Source organism: Panicum hallii, chromosome 6, assembly GCF_002211085.1.
Source record: "Panicum hallii strain FIL2 chromosome 6, PHallii_v3.1, whole genome shotgun sequence".
In the NCBI taxonomy this organism is placed as follows: domain Eukaryota; kingdom Viridiplantae; phylum Streptophyta; class Magnoliopsida; order Poales; family Poaceae; genus Panicum; species Panicum hallii.
Genome location: NC_038047.1, coordinates 45,185,707 through 45,205,287, shown reverse-complemented (window position 1 = coordinate 45,205,287; position 19,581 = coordinate 45,185,707). Strand labels below are relative to the sequence as shown.

Genomic DNA, 19,581 nt, shown 5'->3' with positions numbered 1-19,581 from the left:
GCCATCGCACAAAGTGTTTCGTAATGGAACACACGGAATTTCTAAGTAAATGCACAGAGTGTTTTCTTTACCATGTTTAGCCGATGTTATCTTGAAGAAAATTTAGGGGGCAGTAGACATTTTGGTATCTGATATCTCGTTCTGTCCATATTGGTCCTCAAAACACTTTTGTTTCGTTGGTTCAAAGTCGACCAATGTGATGTGAGGCTGCACCTACTATACAAGCGACGAGTCACCAACAGGAATGAGATCATTTTCTTTGTTTGTTCTTTCCCTCTCCCAGGACCAGGAGAGGGCAAAGAAACACTTGCACCTGCCCGGTATGATGGTAAATTGACTCATAAGTTGTGTTACTACTAATTTCGACTGAAGAAAAGGGTTTCAGGATTCCAACTCAAAAGTTCAGAGGCCAAATCGAGCCTTGGTGACTCCTTTAGGGAGAATTTGCTCAAATTTTAGGTACTTATTTTTTGCAGGACAAGGTAAAACATCAGAGTGTTTTATTGTTTTCGTTTTCTTTTACAAAAGCATGTCCAGCCAATTCACACGCTGCACCGTTTTTTTTTAAAAAAAAAAAAACACACGAAGCGCCACCATATTAACAGGCCTGCTGGGCCGAGCGAGCCCAGTTCACACGGACCACCTCGAGCGTCGCGACCCCGTTTGGATCCAACGGCTGTGACGGCGGGGCGCGGCCGCATAAATCCCACGCGGCTGCCGCAAGCAGCAACGCCTCTCCTAGTCCCCCAAAATTTCGAATTCTCCCTCTCCGTCTCCCCCACCGCACCCCCGCTCCTCCCCACCTCGCCGTACAAAATTTGAAATCCCCTCTCCTCCGAGCCACCGCCCCCCTTCGCCGCCGCGTCCGCCATGTCGTCGCGGCAGGACAAGGAGAAGGCGGTGAACGTGCAGGTCCTCCTCCGATGCAGGTACGCGCCACACCACCGCCGTTCCCCACCCCTCCCTCCCTCCCTCCCTCTCTCTGCCCCTCTCCATCGGCGCGCGGGTGAAGCGTCAGGTCGCCCTGCCCCAGATCCGCAGCACTAACCGCACGAGTCCTCGGCGCAGGCCCTTCAGCGACGACGAGCTCAGGAACAACGCGCCGCAGGTCGTCACCTGCAACGACTACCAGCGGGAGGTCGCCGTCACGCAGACCATCGCCGGCAAGCAGTTCGACCGGGTCTTCACCTTCGACAAGGTCTGATGCTCTCTCCCCACATTTTCCGACCCCCATTTCCCGAGATCTGGCAGTTTCAATGGCTGGATTTGGTACCCTCACCCCTTTGTTGGCGTGCACTTGGTTTTCCGGCGGTGATGCTGTGGGTACTGCTGTTTCAGTGTGACTAATTCAAAATTTGAGTGGCTGTCGCGCTGATTAAGTGGTCTCTAGGGGACATTTTAATACCAATGATAACTTAACAATTAAAGCTGTTGCTGCATCCGAACAAGCTCAATCTGCAGTGGAATTGCCTAGCTTGTGAATTCGAACAGTTATACTTCATTGTAGACATCTGGAGCACTAATGATTTACTCTTATTTAATTCAGCTAGTCTCAGTGGTCTATGCTAGAAGCTAGTGCTGGCGCAAGCGGCCACGGACTTTATTCTGTTCCAGCTCTGGTTGCCAGGTGCAGGGTTCTAACATGCAGTACCCTCACTTTGTTTTCCAGGTTTTTGGGCCGACAGCAAAGCAGCAGGACTTGTATGACCAGGCGATTATTCCTATTGTTAATGAGGTCTTGGAGGGATTCAACTGTACCATATTTGCCTATGGCCAGACAGGCACAGGAAAGACATATACCATGGAAGGCGAGTGCAGGAGAGCAAAGGCAAGTCTATACTGCTGATGCTGTATTTCATGACTGTATGTTTCTAGGTTGGTTTCTTGTGTTTAGGAGAGCCAACGCAATAATGACTTCTTGTGTTCGAATGCTTGCAGAGCGGGCCAAAGGGCCAGTTACCTGCAGATGCTGGAGTCATACCTAGGGCAGTGAAGCAGATCTTTGATACCCTGGAGAGGCAGAATACTGAGTACAGTGTTAAAGTCACGTTCCTGGAGCTGTACAATGAAGAAATCACAGATCTTCTTGCACCTGAGGAGATATCTAAGGTTGCTCTAGAAGATAGACAGAAGAAAACCTTACCTCTTATGGAGGACGGCAAGGGCGGAGTGCTTGTTAGAGGTCTTGAGGAAGAAATTGTTACAAATGCAAGTGAAATATTTTCTCTGTTGGAAAGAGGGTCTGCAAAGAGGCGCACTGCAGAGACTCTTTTGAATAAACAATCTAGGTTAATCTCACCCGCTGTCTTCTTTTCAATTGTACTGCTAAGGCAAACTTAAGTGCTCACTACCACCCCTAACATTTCAGTCGGTCACACTCCCTTTTCTCTATCACTATTCACATAAAAGAGGCAACCCCTGAAGGAGAAGAACTGATAAAATGCGGGAAGTTAAATCTTGTTGACTTGGCTGGTTCCGAGAACATCTCTCGTTCTGGAGCTAGGGAGGTACTGTATAGTATGACTAGCCTGAATGCTGCTTTTTCATACCTTCATTTATGAGTATCAATTAGCATTCTAAAGTAAGAAACTCCCTCTTGATTATAGGGCCGTGCAAGGGAGGCTGGTGAAATTAATAAAAGCTTGCTGACTTTGGGGCGTGTGATTACGGCGTTGGTAGAGCACCTAGGACATGTTCCTTACAGGTAAGAAGAATAAGTTAATAATGTTATTTTGTCTACAATAGTTGATTATTTTGTCTAAAGTAGTTGATCTTTGCTAACTTGTCTGAAAATTCTCTTGTCTTCAGGGACAGTAAACTCACAAGATTGCTTCGCGATTCACTCGGAGGAAGAACAAAGACTTGCATTATTGCAACTGTTTCACCTTCCGTGCATTGCCTTGAAGAAACTTTGAGTACATTGGACTATGCACACCGAGCAAAGAGCATCAAGAACAGGCCTGAGGTGATTTGGCTCCGCTTTCTCTGATTTACTGGTGTTCATTGTTTCTGTTATATTTTTGTTTACAATGTAAAAATCTTTTTATCCTTATTCTTCTAGAGAAATTTTCGACATGTTCTTGAAGCCATGGCTGAGAAGGCAAATGGTAGATCAAACTTGTAGACATAATTAGATGGAAGTTTTGTGTTGGGATACATATAAAATGAACTTTACTATGTGAATTTAACGATTAGTATGTCCAGAATAAAAGAAAAACCTAACTTCAGTTGCAATATTCTATTCACTTATCCAGCCACCCACTTAGCCCCTCTTTTAGTAGTTATGCTGTAGCAACTGTTTTCATATGCATACATGTTCGGTGATCTTCTCAAGTGAAAACTGTGGTCATAGGCTTGTGCTGATGAATGTTTGGCATGAACTGTAGCTGTTGTAGTCTTGACCAGGCAAGCAATTTGTCTGCTTGTGTAGCTTAAAGAAAATGTGCCGCTCTCTTATATTTTTTCTTGTTCAGTTGTTGTTAACTTGGATCTATCTATTTGTTTATGCATTATTGCCATCTCATTTGATACTAGCATCGCAAACTGATTTACTAGTGGCGTGTTATAAAAGAACGGCTTTCTCAACATGGTATCCAATGGAAGTAGTTCAGATATTTGTCAGTGTTATTTTTGAAGGATCCAAAGCCAAAAAATGATCTTTTGGACAAGTTCAATGCTGCTGGTTAATACCTGTTGACACCTGGGATTTGTTTCTTATATATTTCTATGTTGCAGGTCAATCAGAAAATGATGAAATCAACATTAATTAAAGATCTTTATGGTGAAATTGACCGACTTAAAGCAGGTCAGTAGTGAATACACAGTCATTTCATCTCATCAGGATGGTGAAATGGTATCCTCATAAAACTTGTCTACTTCCCAGAGGTATATGCTGCTCGAGAAAAAGTTGGAGTGTACATCCCCAAAGATAGATATCAGCAGGAGGAAAATGAACGAAAGGTAGTGTTTGCCTTACCATGATGTTTCAAATCTATCTGAAGGCCAAATATTCTTTTTCACCCTTGAAATGACTTGTTCTTTCTAATTTTCCTTATCAAGGCAATGGCTGATCAGATCGAACAAATGAATGCTTCTTTGGAAGCAAACCAGAAGCTAATTAGCGATTTGCAACAGAAGTACGATTCTGAGCTTCAGCATTCTGCTGATTTGAGCAAAAAGCTTGAAGTGACAGAGGTGAGTTGTATTTTTCTTACTCTGGTTACTTTAGGGTTACTTAAACTTTATTGCTTATAGCTCGGTACTATGGTTAGAAATGTCTGGACCACACAAGCAACCTACTCTCTACGACAAAAGAAGATCTGAAACAGGCACAATATAACCTTAAGGAGAAGGACTTCATAATTTCAGAGCAGAAGAAAGCAGGTATCATTTTATATCTCATTGTCCACTCCAGACATCCATTTAGTTTGAGTGTTGGGCCATGCATGTGTAATAGGCCCAGCCCATAACAATGTATATGTATGTACAGCAAGACAAGCAATAGAGGTAGAAGTTCTAGAGTTTTGTTTTCCCCAAATTCTACATTGAGTTATAGGTTTTAACAGTGATCTAACTCGTTCTTGTGACAGAAAATGCTTTAACACATCAAGCTTGTGTTCTGCGATCAGACCTGGAAAAATCTAGTCGCGATAATGCTTCACTCTATTCAAAAATCGGTAAGTGTTTAGGACCATCTCTTTACTGTCTTTCTTAACATTGTCATTTGTACTAACAGGATGTTGATTATGATGAAATAGCTAGGGGAGACAAGCTAAGTGCCACAAATAGGTCAGTTGTGAATACATTCCAAACTGACCTTGCTTCGAAGTTGGGTGTTCTATCCAGTACACTTAATGCATCCATAGACCAACAAAATAAGCACCTAAAGTCCGTGGAACATTTGTGTCAGTCTTGTGTTGATTCCCATGACAAGGTACATACTATTGTTACATTAATTGGCATGCTAATTCTTGACCCAATTACCTCCATGAATTCATATTGTATATTAACTATGTTTATTTGAACATTTGAAGGCCACTTCTGAGCTGAAAAAGAAAATTTTGGCTTCAAAATCATTATACATGTCTCATATGGAAGCCTTCCAAAATGTTGTACTGCTACATAAAGCAAGTGCAAATGCCACACTTGAAGATATATCATCACTGTCTGCTGCAAGCTGCTGCAGTCTTGACCAGGCAAGTAATTTGGTTGCTTGTCTGGCTTAAACAACATGTACTGCCCTCTAGTATTTGGTCCTAACCTTTGTTCTATCTATTCTCATGGCAATATCCTTGTTCACAGCTACTAGCTTGTGTGGAGGGAGAGGCACAGAATATATTTAGTGACATCCATAACTTGTTGACTACCCACCGAAGCGAGCTTACACACTTCACTCGAGAATTAAGGGAGGTCAGTTATAATTTCTGTTGGTCTCACACTTCACTGAAGATATTTAACATTTTAACATTGACCACAAGTCTTACTTGGAGTTTGCTCCTGCTGTTTTGTAGAGTTTCCTAATTAGCTTGGACAGAACAAAAGAGATGTCTACCTTTATTATTGGGCTATTTGACAAATATGTTGAGGAAACGTCAAAGTTGCATAGCCACTCAAACAACACACATGAAGCACAAATGAAAAGCATTGAAGATTTTCAGATTGCTTATGAGGTGAGACATCTATCCTTGTTTTTCACTCACTGCCAAAATTTGGTTGGTGTATATCTAATACCGTAGCTGGTGCAGGAACAATCAAAATCAGAGGAACAGAAGCTTCTGGCGGACATAAGCAGTTTAGTGTCTAAACACATTACTAGACAAAGAGAGCTGGTGTGTGCATGCTTATGATTTTAATATTGCATTCATTTTGTTAATATCGGTGGAAAAATCTTGGGGCCTTGTATATAGGTTCAGTGTTATAATAGGATCCTGATGATGTTTTCCTTCAGGTCGGTGTTAGGTTGAATTCTCTTGGTGATGCTGCTCGTGGAAACAAGGCATTTTTGGATGAACACACATCAGCTATGGAGTGTGTCACTAAAGACGCCAAAAGGAAGTGGGAGATATTTGCAGAGCAGGCGGAGAATGACTGCAAAACTGGGTCCAGCTCTTCTGCAGCTAAGCATTGTCGAATGGAAACCATGCTACAGGAATGGTATGTCTGAATGGTTAAATGGAATTTTTGTTCACTCGCTTATATCTTAAAAATTGTATTGTCTGATCAATCATTTGTATTTTGATGTACCCAGTGCATGCACTGTTGACTCTGCTGTTCAGCAATGGAAGAAGTCACATGCAGCTGTTAACGATCTCAGCAAAAAACACGTCACTGAAGTTGATGCACTTGTCAGGCAAGCAGATTATTCCTCTTTACCTTCAGTTCTTAATATGGCAAGCCAAGATTCATTTAGCATTTGTTGAGAATCACTACTTTCTTCATGGTTTGCATGCTAACATATAATCTTGGAACATACGAATGACATTCTCAACAAAATAACTCGTATGGTAGCAGATAAGCAGGCAAGGGGCAGTATTGCAGTACCCGAGCGTTGATTGGCCTTAAATATAGTTTGGTTGCTGTTGATTTTTCAGATCGGCAGTTGAGAACAATGAGCAACATGAAGTTGAGATTGCATGGTCTCGAGCTGTGGCTGAAGAACATGCAGCCAAGAGCAGCAAGGACATAACCCAGGACATTGACGGTACTATTCTTGTCACTCAATCCGATCATCTTACTCAGATTTGTAAAGTTCCCTATCTGATCTGAACGTCTTAACACGTCAATTTGCTTCAGATCTACTGGAAGAGTCGCGCAAATCAAGCTCAAGAGTAGTGTCAACGGTAGAGGTTCACTTTGCAGAGCTGCAACAGCTGCAAGAGAACCACTCAAGCCAGGCTGCCGGCATCAACAAGCATGCTGACAAGGCTTTCCAAAGCAGCTACAAGGTGAGACTGAGATCGGTGGAATCATCAATGATTCCTTCCAATGAGTTTCTGTTGCATTGACAATTTACATCTCTTGTCTGGACTCCCCTACAAATGCTGCTGTTGCAGGACTACGAGCCGACTGGTGAAACTCCGGTGAGGTCCGAGCCGAACGTACCAAGCAAAGGCACAATCGAGTCGATGCGGGCGATGCCCATGGAGACCCTGGCGAACGAGTTCCGCGAGAACCACCCGTACGAATCGAGCAAGGAGCCCAAGCCGTCGCTCATCCCTCGCTCGCCCCTCGCGACACTCAACTGAGACGACGGAAGCCACCACCATCACATCCCTGTGTGCAGTGTAATTTAATTTGTGGGCACCAATTTGCCGGTTTTGAAGTCCTTGCTGTGTGCTAGGTTAACTGTGGGGCGTGAGCTGCCTTAGCTTTCCCCAGGTGCATTTCCCTTTTCCTCGTTTCATCATCTGTAGCATTGTGTTCATGTGTTGTGTGATACTGCTGATGTGGATAATCAGAAATTTACCCAAATGTTTTTGAATCGCAAGGGAATCTGAATGTTCCATCGCGTTGTGCAAATAATTGCTAAGGTTTTTGAGCATCGCACAAATAAGCGGTAGGGTTTTCTACAGATGATTTGGGCAGAGTCTAGCAGGTAGTAAAATTCAGGCGAGGTAGAGCTGCATCTCCGAGCTGTTCTCCTGCTCGACCACCTCCAGGAGGATAGGGTCGACGGTGATGTGGCTGTCGATGCGGACAGAGAAGGGCCGGGACCAGAGGAGCACGGCCGCCTCGCCGGCGATCTCGACGGTGGCTTCCAGCTCCATGTGGCGGCGCGCGACGTCGGAGATGATGGAGCGCGCGCGGTGCGCGAGCTCGACGCCGTCGAGGCGCGCCGGGAGGTGGAGCAGGCGGCAGGAGGTGGCGGGCTGCCCGCCGGCGTCGAGGTGCGCCGTGCCGAGGTGCGCGCCGCCGTAGAGGATGGATACGGTGGAGGGCCCGTAGCGCACGGGCACGACGTTGGGGTTGGTGGCGTGCACGGTGAGGGTGAGGCCGATGTCCAGCGCCGCCGGCGGGCGGAAGTGGAAGGTGGACAGGCTGATGGAGATGAGCTCGAAGCGGGGGTCCCGCGGCCGGCACAGCAGCAGCGCCGTGGCGGCGGCGGTCGTCGCCGCGCCGGCGAGCGCCGAGCCCCAGCTCCACCGCCGCCGCGACGGCGGGGACGACGCGCTGCCCATGGCCCTGAGAGAACTAGTGAGAGGTGATCTGGTTGGGATTGGGAGAGCGAATCAGGTTGCCGGCTTGCAGGGTTTCTTCTCTGTTGTGTGTTGGCGAGGCTTTGGTGATGGCGACCTCATCCAGACTGGACGGCGAGCTCATTCAGTGGCGTTGATTTGTGAACCAATGGTTCGATTTGCCTCTCTCCCAGACCAAGGGTTGATCAATCACTGACAAAACAACAAGGAACAAGGATCCAAAAAAAGGAACAGTTCATTTAGCGACTACTACATTACAAACGTCATCATCATCATCAGTACATACATCACTGTGTTTTTGGAAAGCAACATCACTCGCTATATCTTTTCTTTTATTGACAGGAAGAACATATAATTTCCAATATCACTTCAGAGTTCAAACTCTGCATAGATAAAATCGGCTGTGCATCATACATAATTTGAGGCTCACATTTCTTTCCTAATTCTTTTTCTAAAGAACAAAATTAGACGATCTACACAAGATTACATATGAGCACTTGAGATATGGCAGGTACTAGCACTACGAGCTTGGATAAATGGCATATGTTGCCTTCAGGTAGTTTATGATTTCAGCGCTTTCGAACATCTTGACTCCAGTGTTCGGATCTTCGATGTAAGGCGCCTGCCAAGACAGTAATACAAACATATATCACCCACTAGGCATCCAAATCAAGAATGTTAAGCGTTTGAGGGATCAACAGCAAGGACGCAAACCTGGAAAGTTCCCATTTTCTTGAAAAATTCCTGGCGCTTGGGGCTGCCACGCGCGCAGCTGCAGGGATGATTTTGAGTTACTTAGAGCACATATATCAAATGAAGAACTATGTAATGCTAGTAAGATGCAGTTTGTCACCCTGATGTTAGCCCATTTTAGTTACTATACGAGAAGCATGAAGATCAGTTATAGAAGCGTTTCAGGCTGTTATGATGGCAGCATAATCAACAAATTGTTTAAGGACATGTGGTTTTTGAGCATTTTCAGTACCTGTGTAGCAAATGTGGCAATTCCAACTCAACGAGGGTCTCTCGTACTAATTTGCAGAAGGGAGATCCCTGAGAAAATAGATCGTCAGCCATTCAGACTCCAGAACTGGCACTATAGCTGCAATATGTAGCAACGATGACCTGAACACTATGAATAAGCAGGTGTGTTAGGATTCAGACCTCATATGCCCATATCTCTATCGGCTGAGGTGGAACTTTTGAAGCAGTATAGGAATTTCCCTGTAAGCAATAACAGGTCAGCCCCTGATTCAAGCAAAACATTCAGCGGGCAACATGTAATGAGCCTGGTTATATATTCACAGCATACCTTTCCAACACGACCAAGTGTAGCAAGCCCTGCCGTGATTGCCTACAAGCAATGAGTACAAAGTTCTAAAAACTGAACAACTGAATAGCTCAGCACTGGCAGGTAATAAACCACTTGAATCATCGGATTGGAAAAAAAAACTGAAGCATATACCATATAGAGAGATAAAAATAAACGTGCCATATATTCCTGGATAATTGGACGCTCAATTAAATCATGTCATTTGTTCTTGGATAATTGCCTAATTGGGCATATACTTTGGATTAATGGGTGTACTGAGCTAAAACATATCATATACTTCTGGACATGTAGTTACTTACTGTCAACAGACCAAGCGACAGCATGATTGGAACGGTTCCATCACCTGAAATACAAGCACAAGTGAAAGGAGGCTAATGGGAACAAACAACCCTGCAAGGCAAAGGTAAACGGGACGGAAATACGTCGAATACACACCATATGTGTCAGCCAGGTATTTTATGATATCATCTGATTCATACATGGCTACCCCTGTGTTTGGATCCACCTGCAATAGATTATATATAACTATAAGCACTGAAATGATTTTTCGCCACATAACTTTTTTTATTTATTTATAGGAAAATGTCAGAAGAACACCCTGTTTTCCTCAACGAAGGAAGAATGACACACTTCATAGTAGCACACTGACACTACATCAGTCTGACAAAAACTCATCTTGCTGTCGAGTCAAAAGTCTATACACAATGGTAATTCTATGAACATATTTATTTATGAAGTATAATTATACACAATATTTCCGTATTTGAAATATGCAGAAGGAGGGAGCAAAGCAATTGAATATGACCAAAAGTGCTAAGATGCCAGAGAGTATCTGAATTTATCAAGGATGGCGGCGTACCATGTAAGGAAATTGTTTCTTTCCACCCATCTCGAGGACTTTAGGACAGAATGTTGGGCCTTTTTGAGGACAAGGGTAAAACAATACATCTAGGTCCAAGACGGATACCATCTCCCTGACCTGCAAATTTTTTCATGGCGAATACAAAGAGCAAAATTGTTCAGTTACATGAAGAATGACAGCTGCAAAATGCAGATGAAGGAGACTGGAAATGTTCACCTTTCGACAAAACGGACAACTGAAGATTCGGAAGAATACACCAGCAGTTGAAGAAAAAGAACAGGTCAGCAAGGGTACGCAGTGAAAACAAAATATTTGGTCTTGGTACAGAAAAAAGTAGGTACAATTAGACACAGAGGGGAGGTAGAAGGATATAAACATAGTATTTCTTTGTCAAACGGTCAACAGAAAGGAAGGCCGTACCCTTCAAATTCATAAATCTCAATAGGCTTTTCTGGTCGTTTGCACTGTCCTATCTTTGATTCCTCCTTCACCTTCCAAGCTACAAAAAGAAACACGTGTATGCAGTTGCGCAGTATTTGCATTGCTTGACATGAAAACTTTACAGAACCACTCTGTCCCGCTAACTGTATCTTATTGTGCGTCATTTCCAAAAGCGAAAGGAATTCGAATAAATTGAATTCACCTCCGAATTCCAGAGCGTACTGGTCTGATGGTATCTCTGACGGAGAAACAAGTGACGGCGAGTACCTGCACATTGAATCGACGCGATACACCCGCTATGGTTACAGAAAACGAGAAGGGCGAGCGAGAGAAGGTATGGTGCGCACCCCAGGACGAAGACGCCGGTGCCGAGGCGGAGGGGGATGGCGAGCGAGGCGCCGAGGACGCTGCCCTGCTGCCCCTCCTTGACCGCGAACTTCTTGGGCTCGGGCGGCTTGAACCCCTGCGGCGGCTTGAAATCCGGCGGCGGGTCGGGTGCGGAGGTGGAGGCGACGGAGGTGGTGTCCGGCTGGGCCCTGACGGCGACGAGGGAGGCGGCCCTGGCGCGCGCGGATGCGGCGCGGCGCGGGAGGAGGAGAGGCGCCGCGGGAGGAGCGGCAGCCGGAGCCATGGATTGCATTGGAGCCCGACGGCGACTGGTGCGGAGGCGTGGTGGTTTTCGTGGCGCCAAGCTGAGCGATTAGTGGAGCTGGAGCGGGCTGCCTGCTACTAGCTGCCTAGCTGGAGCGGAGCGGAGTGGAGTGGGTGGGGTCCCTTGGTCCACTCGTTCCCCTGCGATCCGCGCCGTGGATGACCGGTCGGTGAATGGCTCGCTGGCATGTGGTGTATTTCGTGGTCCGTGAAGAGAGGAGAAAAAGGCGGGCGGCGGCGACGGACGGTTGGCCGGCGGCGGCCGCGCGATCGGGAACGCAATCAAAAAGCTTTCTCTAGTTGCTCCAACCAACGGCGGTCTCGTTGGTTCTGGTACGCACGCGGCGTCGCCCACAGGAGGTGGAGGTTCCTTAGCCAGGTCGCTCACGCCTTCCTCCTGATAACTAGCCGCCCATTTCTTCTTCACATCTTCCTTCCTCTTGCCTCTCGTCTCCATGACGCGTCGTGCGCGTGCATGATCTGATCAACACGCGCAAAGACACCGTACATCTCGGATTCTCAGCAGGTAAATACGGCTCCTGTTCCATCGCCGCACCACCCACCGCTTCACCAACACAAGAAGAAAACCGCTTCTACTCCTCCTCCTCCTCCCATGGCCGACTACAACCGCTACGGCCACAGCTACGGCGGCGGATACAGCAGCCACACGCCGCCGCCGTCGGCGCCGCCCGCGCCCGTGCCAACCACATCCGCGCCGCCGCCCTCCTCATACGGATACGGCGGTTACCCGTCAGCCTACCCGCCGCCGCCCCCTCAGGCGGCGGGGGGATTCGGATACGGCTTCGTCCCCGTCGCCTTCCCGCCGGGGACGCACCCGGACGTCGAGCGCGCCTTCCGCGCCGCCGACCGCGACTGCAGCGGTGCCATCGACGAGCACGAGCTGCAGGGCGCGCTCTCCACCGCCTACCACCGCTTCAGCATCCGCACCGTCCGCCTGCTCACGTTCCTCTTCAACGACCCGGCCTCCTCATCGCCGTCACGGATGGGTATGAGTATGACCCCATCCCTCAATTCTTCTCCACTCCATGCTCCTGATAGGACTAGGAGTGCCAAAAATACTTATTCAGATTGCCACAGATCGTTCCAAATGATGATATAGTCTAGAAGTGGTTCCTTTTTTTCTGATTACGTTAACGGGAATTTCGCATTCCAATTAACCAGAGACAGAAGCGAAATATTTGGTTGTCAAGCCCATCTTACGAACTGGAGTACTTTCAGCAGTCAACCCTGCTAGATCTTTGGCCTCCTCATTACAGTTTCTTCTGATTATTTGGTGTTTCGCTGTTTCTAGTGAAATATACACTAGATATCTATTATGGACGGAGTTGCTTTACTGCCATTGCCGTCACGAAATGCTTCAAAATTTGTTAGATTTCGATTAGTTCCTTTCGCTGGGCAACTTGAATTGGGATACAAGATTAAGCTTAGTATGCGCTTAAACCTGAAGCGGTACAACGCTAGCTTCCTGTATTTCTGCTTCTTCAGATGATATGAATGCTCAGGCATGCTAAGAAAAATTAAAATAGCACGCCATTGTAGCTTACTTTACTGCTCTTTCCTCTTTTTAGGGGACATGTTCTTTCTTATTACTATCGTTCTGTTGCCTGCACCAGCTAACAACTTAGCATTCATCTCTTCTTTCGAAATGGCATATACAAGCACTGATTTTCTTACTGCTTTCATCTTGCAGGGCCAGCACAATTTGTATCCCTCTGGAATTGCCTTGGGCAATGGCGGGTGAGTAATTGCAGAATTTTGCACTTCAATTTACAAACACAATGCACAGCTGCTAGACCTACCAAGTGCGTCTCATTGTGGAGTACTCCAATTTTTTTATGCTTACACTTGGTGCGTCTCATTGTGGTGTACTCCACTTATTTTATGCTTACATTGTTTTTAGATCTGCACCACTTAGAATAACAAATGGTTTATACATAAAGTAGCACAGATCGTCAACTTGTCTTTCATTATAGAGGAATCTTGTGCATAATCAAACGGGGCTGGCTGGTTATTAAGAAAAGAACAGTCTGAGTGGAGACCATGTTTCTGTAACTCAAACAGCTGGTGCTCCAAATATGTGCGGTGATGAATGAAGTCAGAAAGCAAAAAATAGTATCAGCATCATGTTCTGTTTCTATTGCACCATCATCTAGCTGTTTTGATCCAAACCTAGTGGATCTACTTATCGATTCTTTTCATGCCACCTTCTAGGGTATTTTTGACAGATACGATAGGGATCGGAGCGGAAAAATTGACTCCCGTGAGTTGACAGAAGCTCTTCGCAGCCTTGGATATGCCGTTCCACCTTCTGTCATAGAGCTTCTTATAGCGAATTACAACAATGGTGTCCCTCGCAATGGTGCGCTAGACTTTGACAACTTTGTGGAGTAAGTAATTTGTTGTGAAAAAAAAAATCTTTCTATTACTTATCCTCGTCTGAGCATGTGTGACCTGACCTTATATCTTTCTGCTTTTGTAGATGTGGCATGATTGTGAAGGTATGTTAGTTTTCTTTCTTGCATGCTACAGCCTACGGAGTGAAATAAGGATCTCTACTCGTAATTACTGATACATATTTGTTTTACGCTCTCTTTCAGGGTTTAACTGAGAAATTCAAGGAGAAGGACACCCGATACACCGGCTCAGCAACCCTTACATATGATGGATTCTTGTCAATGGTCATCCCTTTCATTGTCCCGTAGATTTCTTTGGTTCCTTTAATTTTGATCTTTAGACCAATCAAGCTGCTGTACATTTGTATTCTAGTCATCATTTTTTCGAAAGACGTATTCTCTAGTCATCATGGTTCTTCCCTAGTTTGTGTATATGGGAATTTTTGTAACTAGTGACTTGGTAATGCATATCTTGTTGGTTTTGTAAATTAGAGGGAGGGTTTCAGTTTCATGGAATTTACATCGCCTGGACTATGAAATCTTTCAAGGACGATAAATAAGGCCTTGCTTTGCCTCTCTAGACCTACCAAGCTAGTGTGCCCTTTTCAACAAGACGCACAGCATTATAACGCAGGTTCATCCTGATCATCAGATACCTGTTCAATCCTGGATGCCAGGAATGTAAATGTTTGGTCCGTTTGTACTTATAAAGGGACCGGGGCTTCGGCTCTTGAACTCCATGTCCTTAGGTGGGAGGAAGGTCACCCTGAAATTTTGCACAGAAAACTCTTGCGGGACGAATGCAAGGCCGTCTGCTCCACATGCAACCCTACATGCCCGACTGATGATTTATTGCTTGTGTTGTTTTTGAAATATCATGATCGATATTCAAAGAGTATTAAGTTGTCCACTGATTATTTTTATAAGAAGAGTCTTTTTTTTTTACCTCGGACTCCGCATTGGCCGCACATCCTGCTGCTCCGTATCGCGCCAGTGACTTGTGTCCATGCATGACCATGGTCACCACAGCCACGGCCAGCCCGTCCTGCATGCTTGGCGATTGTGGGGATCGGAGCACCATTGCTGCGTTGGCGGTGTCTCGGCCAAGGTGCCATGTCCATGTTGGTGTCCAACGCCTCACCACAGCCGTTGTGTCGTGCGATGCCTTGCACTTACGGCTCCAGCCCCAGGGTGAGGTCATTCAGTTCAGTGCTCGCTCACCCAGGCTTCCGTTGTCCTATTTTGTACCCAACCTTACATTCGGGCAAACAGCGACACAAAGACATAGTACCATTATATTAGGGCAAACTGCGATGCATCAGATTCAACGAACCACAGATATGAAAATTCCAGAACCGGACAGTTTTCAGATGAGAACATGCATCTGGATGCACCACATATCCAAAGACCTCATTCCAGTTGGTGTCAAAAATTTAGAGTTGCATAAGGAGGCGAGGCACAATTTAAACGGCTTCATCGACATGTTCTATTATAGAAAGCCATCGGGGCAACAAAACTAAGTTGTAAGACAAGGATCATATAAGAGACTTAGAACACCCTGTACGGCTTCCCCATGGTACTCTTGATGTACGGGCATCGCACATGAAACATGAATCACATCATGTCATGATCAGTTACTTGCACTGACATGTACAGGCATCTCTAGTTTCTTTGTTTAGACGATCATATTTGCAACTTTCTAGTCATCACGATTTTAGTGGAAATGTTCTCCCATAGAAAGGATGGAGCTAGTAGGAGAACCAAGGGGGCAATGGCCCCCTTATACTTCATGTGCACTCTTATGCCGGCGTGCACCGTGATGTCTGCAGCCTAAAATTTCAAAACTGGGGAGGCAAGCTATAGTGTTACACTATTGATGAAGTATTTTCTTATATGTACAGGGAGGAACATAAAATTAGACCGGTGCCGGTTTAGCGCAAACAATATGGATTTTGTATGTTTTTCCCAAAAAAATGGAGGATGTTTCCTCGTGTAGCTCTCATATACCAAAGTTAAATCAACATTATTAATAATCTGTTTCAGGGCATCACAGCAAAGGATTTTCATGGCAAGGTAGAAGTTTGATATTTCAAGACAAGGTCCAGCTAACGACTAAGAAAAACAATCACTCTATAAATTTGGATTGAGAGGAACTAAAGGAGAAATCAATTTTCAAAACCCACTGCATCTAATTTTCCATGTCCGATCCGTAGTAGGCTAAAAGATCAACCTTGCTCAAACGGGAAGAACACAGGTCGTGGCACTTAAGAACGGGGGACGTACCACAACTTGGCTTCACGCTCGCCAGGAGACAAGCGGACAGGGACAGCCGCCTCGGCGGCGGCGATCGGGCACGGTGCACGGACAGCCAAATGCTACTTGCATTGTGCTCTGATCATTGAAATGTCATGGACAAACGCAAGCACAGAATCCTACCAGTTCATAGTGGGACACGTTGCCCTTCTTGCGGCCTACTGACACTTCAGGCTGATACTGTCCAGTTCATAGTACAAACAACGCATCAGATTCGACAAAGCCAATAATACTGACAATTTCATAACTAATGTCCTGTTTTCAGATAAAACCATGCATACGAATGCAGTTCATAACCAACGATCTCATTCTCACCGGTCACGATCTCATTCGAAACTGCCGAGCTGCAAATAAGAGACAAGGAGCAGCAAAAGAACCATTACACAAGCTGCAACTGCATAAAATCCCAAAAGCATTCCTCCACAGGTTCTATTAAAGGAAACACTAGATTAAGAACCAAATACTTCGACATTCTCATTGACAGGCACAAAACTGATGGGTACATATCTAAGTTTTAAGACAAGCCCAGCTGGAGAGGCCTAGTATTTTATCAACTTCACAAGGATCGCAGCAAGACTTAGAACACCCTGTATGGCTTCCCCATGGTGCTCTTGATGTACAGGCACCTCACCTGGAAAACAAAAATCACAACATGTTATAACCTGGTCCTTCCACTTGCGTTTATCTGGAACTGGACCAGTAATATCTCAGACTCAATTAGAAACTCATCACTCACATTCTGCCAGTTCTTCTTCAGAAGGGACACAAGAAAGTTGACACTCATCTGGATGTTCTGCTGGATCTGCTTCTCCTCCATGGAGAGGTTACCCACAGCAACACCCATGCAAAGAACTTTCTTCAGCTGGAACTTGACTGTAGCTTTTGTCTCGTTCACTTTGGATTCAAGAGACTCCTGGTGGGTAACCAGTGTAGGGAACTTGCCTGCAGAGGCACAATAGGCATGATACAATAAGCAGGTAGTCAAGGTAGACAATACATGGCAAAAAAAATAAAGGTACAAAGCTGGGATTTGTTGTAAAGATAAAATACCAAAGTAAAGAAGTTAATATTACCACAATGAGATGGCATGGCCTTGAAACAAGTGTGTAACAATTTTATTGATTTCATTCAGTGCAGGCAAGACAACATTTTGAATATTCCTTATTTGACACTGGTAAAATAAATAGCGCTCGCCTCCGTTGACTGTGCAGCCTTGTGCGGCTCTCTCACAGAAAGCGAGTTTATTGCTCAACAAAACAGCGATCCTTTCCGTGCAAAGCGAGGCAAGCGGCTTGCCCAGGAACCAACCGGATCCAGCACCGCTGCCCCTGATTGTGATTCCGTGAAGTCAATGGCACCACCTCAGTACCTCAAGTTGCAGGTGATGGCTCAAGCGCGCGTTGATGAATAAAGGGGCAAATTTATCTTTTTTACATGGCAATTGACGGGCATTGGATGGAAAATCTAACAGAGTGTCTTATAAGGAATGAAAGTTAAAAGTAATGTCAAATTGAGGAGACTAAAGTTTTCAGGGTCAAAAAAGGAACCACTATTTTTAGCAGTGTCAAATAAGGAATTTCCTCTTATTTTTATTTAATATGAAACTAGCATCGTATCTAACAGCATGGCAGTAAAAGCAATTAGATGAAAGAAACAGTCATGTCAGAAAATGGGGTTACTTGCCTGCCTTGTTGAGACCAGGACCAAGGAGACGGGGAATCTGCTTGATGATGGCCTCTGATGCTAAGAAAGCATGGTACTTCTTGGCAAGCTTCTTGACAAGCTTCTTGTTCTTGTTCATTTTCTTGAGCGCCTCGACATCCATGTAGTCAAGTCCTATCTTCTCAGCCTGCACATGTAGTAAAATGGTTAGCACGACAAATTTGCTTTAGACAGAATAGCAAAACTGATAGTTTATCTAAGGAAATTTTATACAGTTGGAGCAAAGTTATACAGACTTAAATGCTACGGAATTGAAGACAGCAAGCACATGATGGGCTACCATCATAATGCATAGCCAAAGTTAAGCAATCCAAAATGCATCTGTTTTCAGTTCAATATGCCCACTATGAGTAAGTAGATTACTAAATAAATTAATCATATCATACCTCCTCAACGTGCTGGGCATCACCAAGCATGCACACCTTCATCTTTGGGCGGGGGATGTGAGGCAGCTTAACAGAGCCGCTGAAACGCTTGTCCTTCTGCGGGTCGTAGTTCTTCAGCCCAATCTGAAGCTCAACGGTCTCAGTGAACTTCCTATTCTTCTCCTTGGCATCCCCAACAATCTGGGAGATGGCATCCTTGAGAACCTCGGATTGCAACTTACTGCAGCAGATTTGCAGTATGGTAAGTAGTAAGTGCACAGAATTTATACTACGAGAAAGTACATTTATCCTATCTCTGGACAGAAAATCTTCTCTAGCATGATCCGACATTGAATTATCCCTTGTAATAAGGAAACTCCAGAGAACATATAATGGGGGACAGTTGATCATAACAAAAGCGAAGCAACTTAATCATTTGTCACATGTAATTTCATTGTTTGAATGACCACAAGCATTAGGTTCCTATGTGGCATGTGGATTCATTACGTTGACGACTATGTGCCACTGGATCCCTGACTAGCACAGACTGAAAAGACCACGCCTAAATTAAGCATAGACTAAGAAAAGTAAGTGATACAGGGGGTTCAGAAATTTCATATCATCATTAGGTCGATCTCATGATTTTCAATCAAAGCAGGAAAGCAATCAACTCCCTAAAGCAGCCAGCGATCTCCTAGATGACCATTTCAGGTGAAAACATCCCCGGAAGGAGGAAACTACAACACGGTAATCGACAAGACAACCATAATAAAGTTGCATTTTTTATCGCAAGTAGTTCATGCACAAAACAAGAGACGCGACGAAGGAAAAGAAACCAGCAGTACCTCATGGCTGCAACCGGTGACTCAACTCAACTCCCTGCAGGAAGAACAGACAAGAACACGTAGAACGCGGGGTCAGATCCGGTGAAATGGAGTGCAAACACGGCACGAGAACATGAGACTTGGCGAATAGAGGGCCGAGCACAGGAGAGGCGGCGGCCGGCGGGAGGATGGATACCTTGGCGCGGGGCGGGCGACGGAGCGAGCGAGACGGAGAAGCGGATGGAAGTGGCGGCGCCGGGAGTTATATGAGCAGCGGTGGGAGGGAGACGAAGGAAAACCCTAGAGCGAGCTCCCGATGGACGCCGCGTGTCGAGGCGCCCAGCCGTCGGATGCGGGCGAGGACGCTCGCTATAGGCCGTTTGGGCCGGCAGCCCATACTTCTCTGTGGGTTTTGCCTTGCCACACACCGGGGCTGGGCAGGAAGAAGGGATGAACATGGG

General features: G+C 45.5%; 5 protein-coding genes across 6 annotated transcripts; 2 read left to right on the top strand and 3 right to left on the bottom strand.

Annotated features, from left to right (window-relative positions):
* The first annotated feature begins 744 nt into the window (after positions 1-744).
* LOC112896615 (kinesin-like protein KIN-5C) lies at positions 745-7,480 on the top strand. Its single transcript, XM_025964642.1, has 22 exons — positions 745-929; positions 1,069-1,198; positions 1,670-1,828; positions 1,939-2,288; positions 2,369-2,507; positions 2,607-2,704; positions 2,809-2,965; positions 3,736-3,805; positions 3,884-3,960; positions 4,060-4,194; positions 4,272-4,383; positions 4,590-4,676; positions 4,758-4,933; positions 5,034-5,195; positions 5,302-5,409; positions 5,511-5,669; positions 5,745-5,828; positions 5,948-6,153; positions 6,248-6,349; positions 6,591-6,700; positions 6,793-6,944; positions 7,053-7,480. The coding sequence occupies exons 1-22, from the start codon at positions 871-873 to the stop codon at positions 7,242-7,244; spliced, it is 3,024 nt and encodes a 1,007-aa protein (XP_025820427.1). The 5' UTR covers positions 745-870; the 3' UTR covers positions 7,245-7,480.
* On the bottom strand, positions 7,479-8,304 carry LOC112896618. Its single transcript, XM_025964647.1, has one exon. The coding sequence runs from the start codon at positions 8,175-8,177 to the stop codon at positions 7,605-7,607; it is 573 nt and encodes a 190-aa protein (XP_025820432.1). The 5' UTR covers positions 8,178-8,304; the 3' UTR covers positions 7,479-7,604.
* A 186-nt stretch (positions 8,305-8,490) lies between these two features.
* Positions 8,491-11,576, bottom strand: LOC112896616. Its single transcript, XM_025964643.1, has 12 exons — positions 11,179-11,576; positions 11,034-11,098; positions 10,811-10,889; positions 10,607-10,625; positions 10,388-10,507; positions 9,964-10,033; positions 9,828-9,871; positions 9,508-9,549; positions 9,360-9,419; positions 9,181-9,248; positions 8,910-8,967; positions 8,491-8,817 (listed from the first exon to the last, which is right to left on the bottom strand). Exons 1-12 carry the CDS (start codon positions 11,469-11,471, stop codon positions 8,716-8,718), a joined length of 1,020 nt encoding a protein of 339 aa, XP_025820428.1. The 5' UTR covers positions 11,472-11,576; the 3' UTR covers positions 8,491-8,715.
* Positions 11,577-11,867: 291 nt separating this feature from the next.
* Positions 11,868-14,416, top strand: LOC112896617 (probable calcium-binding protein CML49). 2 transcript variants are annotated; one of them, XM_025964646.1, is made up of 5 exons: positions 11,868-12,489; positions 13,194-13,240; positions 13,715-13,890; positions 13,983-14,001; positions 14,101-14,416. In XM_025964646.1, the coding sequence occupies exons 1-5, from the start codon at positions 12,096-12,098 to the stop codon at positions 14,203-14,205; spliced, it is 741 nt and encodes a 246-aa protein (XP_025820431.1). In that variant the 5' UTR covers positions 11,868-12,095; the 3' UTR covers positions 14,206-14,416. The 2 variants fall into 2 exon arrangements, with proteins under 2 accessions (XP_025820431.1, XP_025820430.1); XM_025964645.1 differs by having other exon boundaries at positions 11,868-12,495.
* A 2,032-nt stretch (positions 14,417-16,448) lies between these two features.
* On the bottom strand, positions 16,449-19,431 carry LOC112897657 (60S ribosomal protein L10a). Its single transcript, XM_025966009.1, has 6 exons — positions 19,317-19,431; positions 19,142-19,175; positions 18,318-18,537; positions 17,893-18,058; positions 16,946-17,151; positions 16,449-16,840 (listed from the first exon to the last, which is right to left on the bottom strand). Exons 2-6 carry the CDS (start codon positions 19,144-19,146, stop codon positions 16,787-16,789), a joined length of 651 nt encoding a protein of 216 aa, XP_025821794.1. The 5' UTR covers positions 19,147-19,175; positions 19,317-19,431; the 3' UTR covers positions 16,449-16,786.
* Positions 19,432-19,581: the final 150 nt, after the last annotated feature.

Coding starts and splice junctions, on each gene's coding strand:
- LOC112896615 (XM_025964642.1), top strand. CDS start 871: ATGTCGTCGCGGCAGGACAAGGAGAAGGCGGTGAACGTGCAGGTCCTC. Junction 1,199..1,669: donor GGGTCTTCACCTTCGACAAG/GTCTGATGCTCT, acceptor TTTGTTTTCCAG/GTTTTTGGGCCGACAGCAAA. Junction 5,196..5,301: donor GCTGCTGCAGTCTTGACCAG/GCAAGTAATTTG, acceptor CCTTGTTCACAG/CTACTAGCTTGTGTGGAGGG.
- LOC112896618 (XM_025964647.1), bottom strand. CDS start 8,177: ATGGGCAGCGCGTCGTCCCCGCCGTCGCGGCGGCGGTGGAGCTGGGGC.
- LOC112896616 (XM_025964643.1), bottom strand. CDS start 11,471: ATGCAATCCATGGCTCCGGCTGCCGCTCCTCCCGCGGCGCCTCTCCTC. Junction 10,034..10,387: donor AGAAACAATTTCCTTACATG/GTACGCCGCCAT, acceptor AATCTATTGCAG/GTGGATCCAAACACAGGGGT. Junction 9,249..9,359: donor TAGAGATATGGGCATATGAG/GTCTGAATCCTA, acceptor CTATTTTCTCAG/GGATCTCCCTTCTGCAAATT.
- LOC112896617 (XM_025964645.1), top strand. CDS start 12,096: ATGGCCGACTACAACCGCTACGGCCACAGCTACGGCGGCGGATACAGC. Junction 12,496..13,193: donor GCCGTCACGGATGGGTATGA/GTATGACCCCAT, acceptor TTCATCTTGCAG/GGCCAGCACAATTTGTATCC. Junction 13,241..13,714: donor ATTGCCTTGGGCAATGGCGG/GTGAGTAATTGC, acceptor GCCACCTTCTAG/GGTATTTTTGACAGATACGA.
- LOC112897657 (XM_025966009.1), bottom strand. Junction 18,059..18,317: donor ATGCCCAGCACGTTGAGGAG/GTATGATATGAT, acceptor CTACATGTGCAG/GCTGAGAAGATAGGACTTGA. Junction 16,841..16,945: donor TGAAGAAGAACTGGCAGAAT/GTGAGTGATGAG, acceptor TTTGTTTTCCAG/GTGAGGTGCCTGTACATCAA.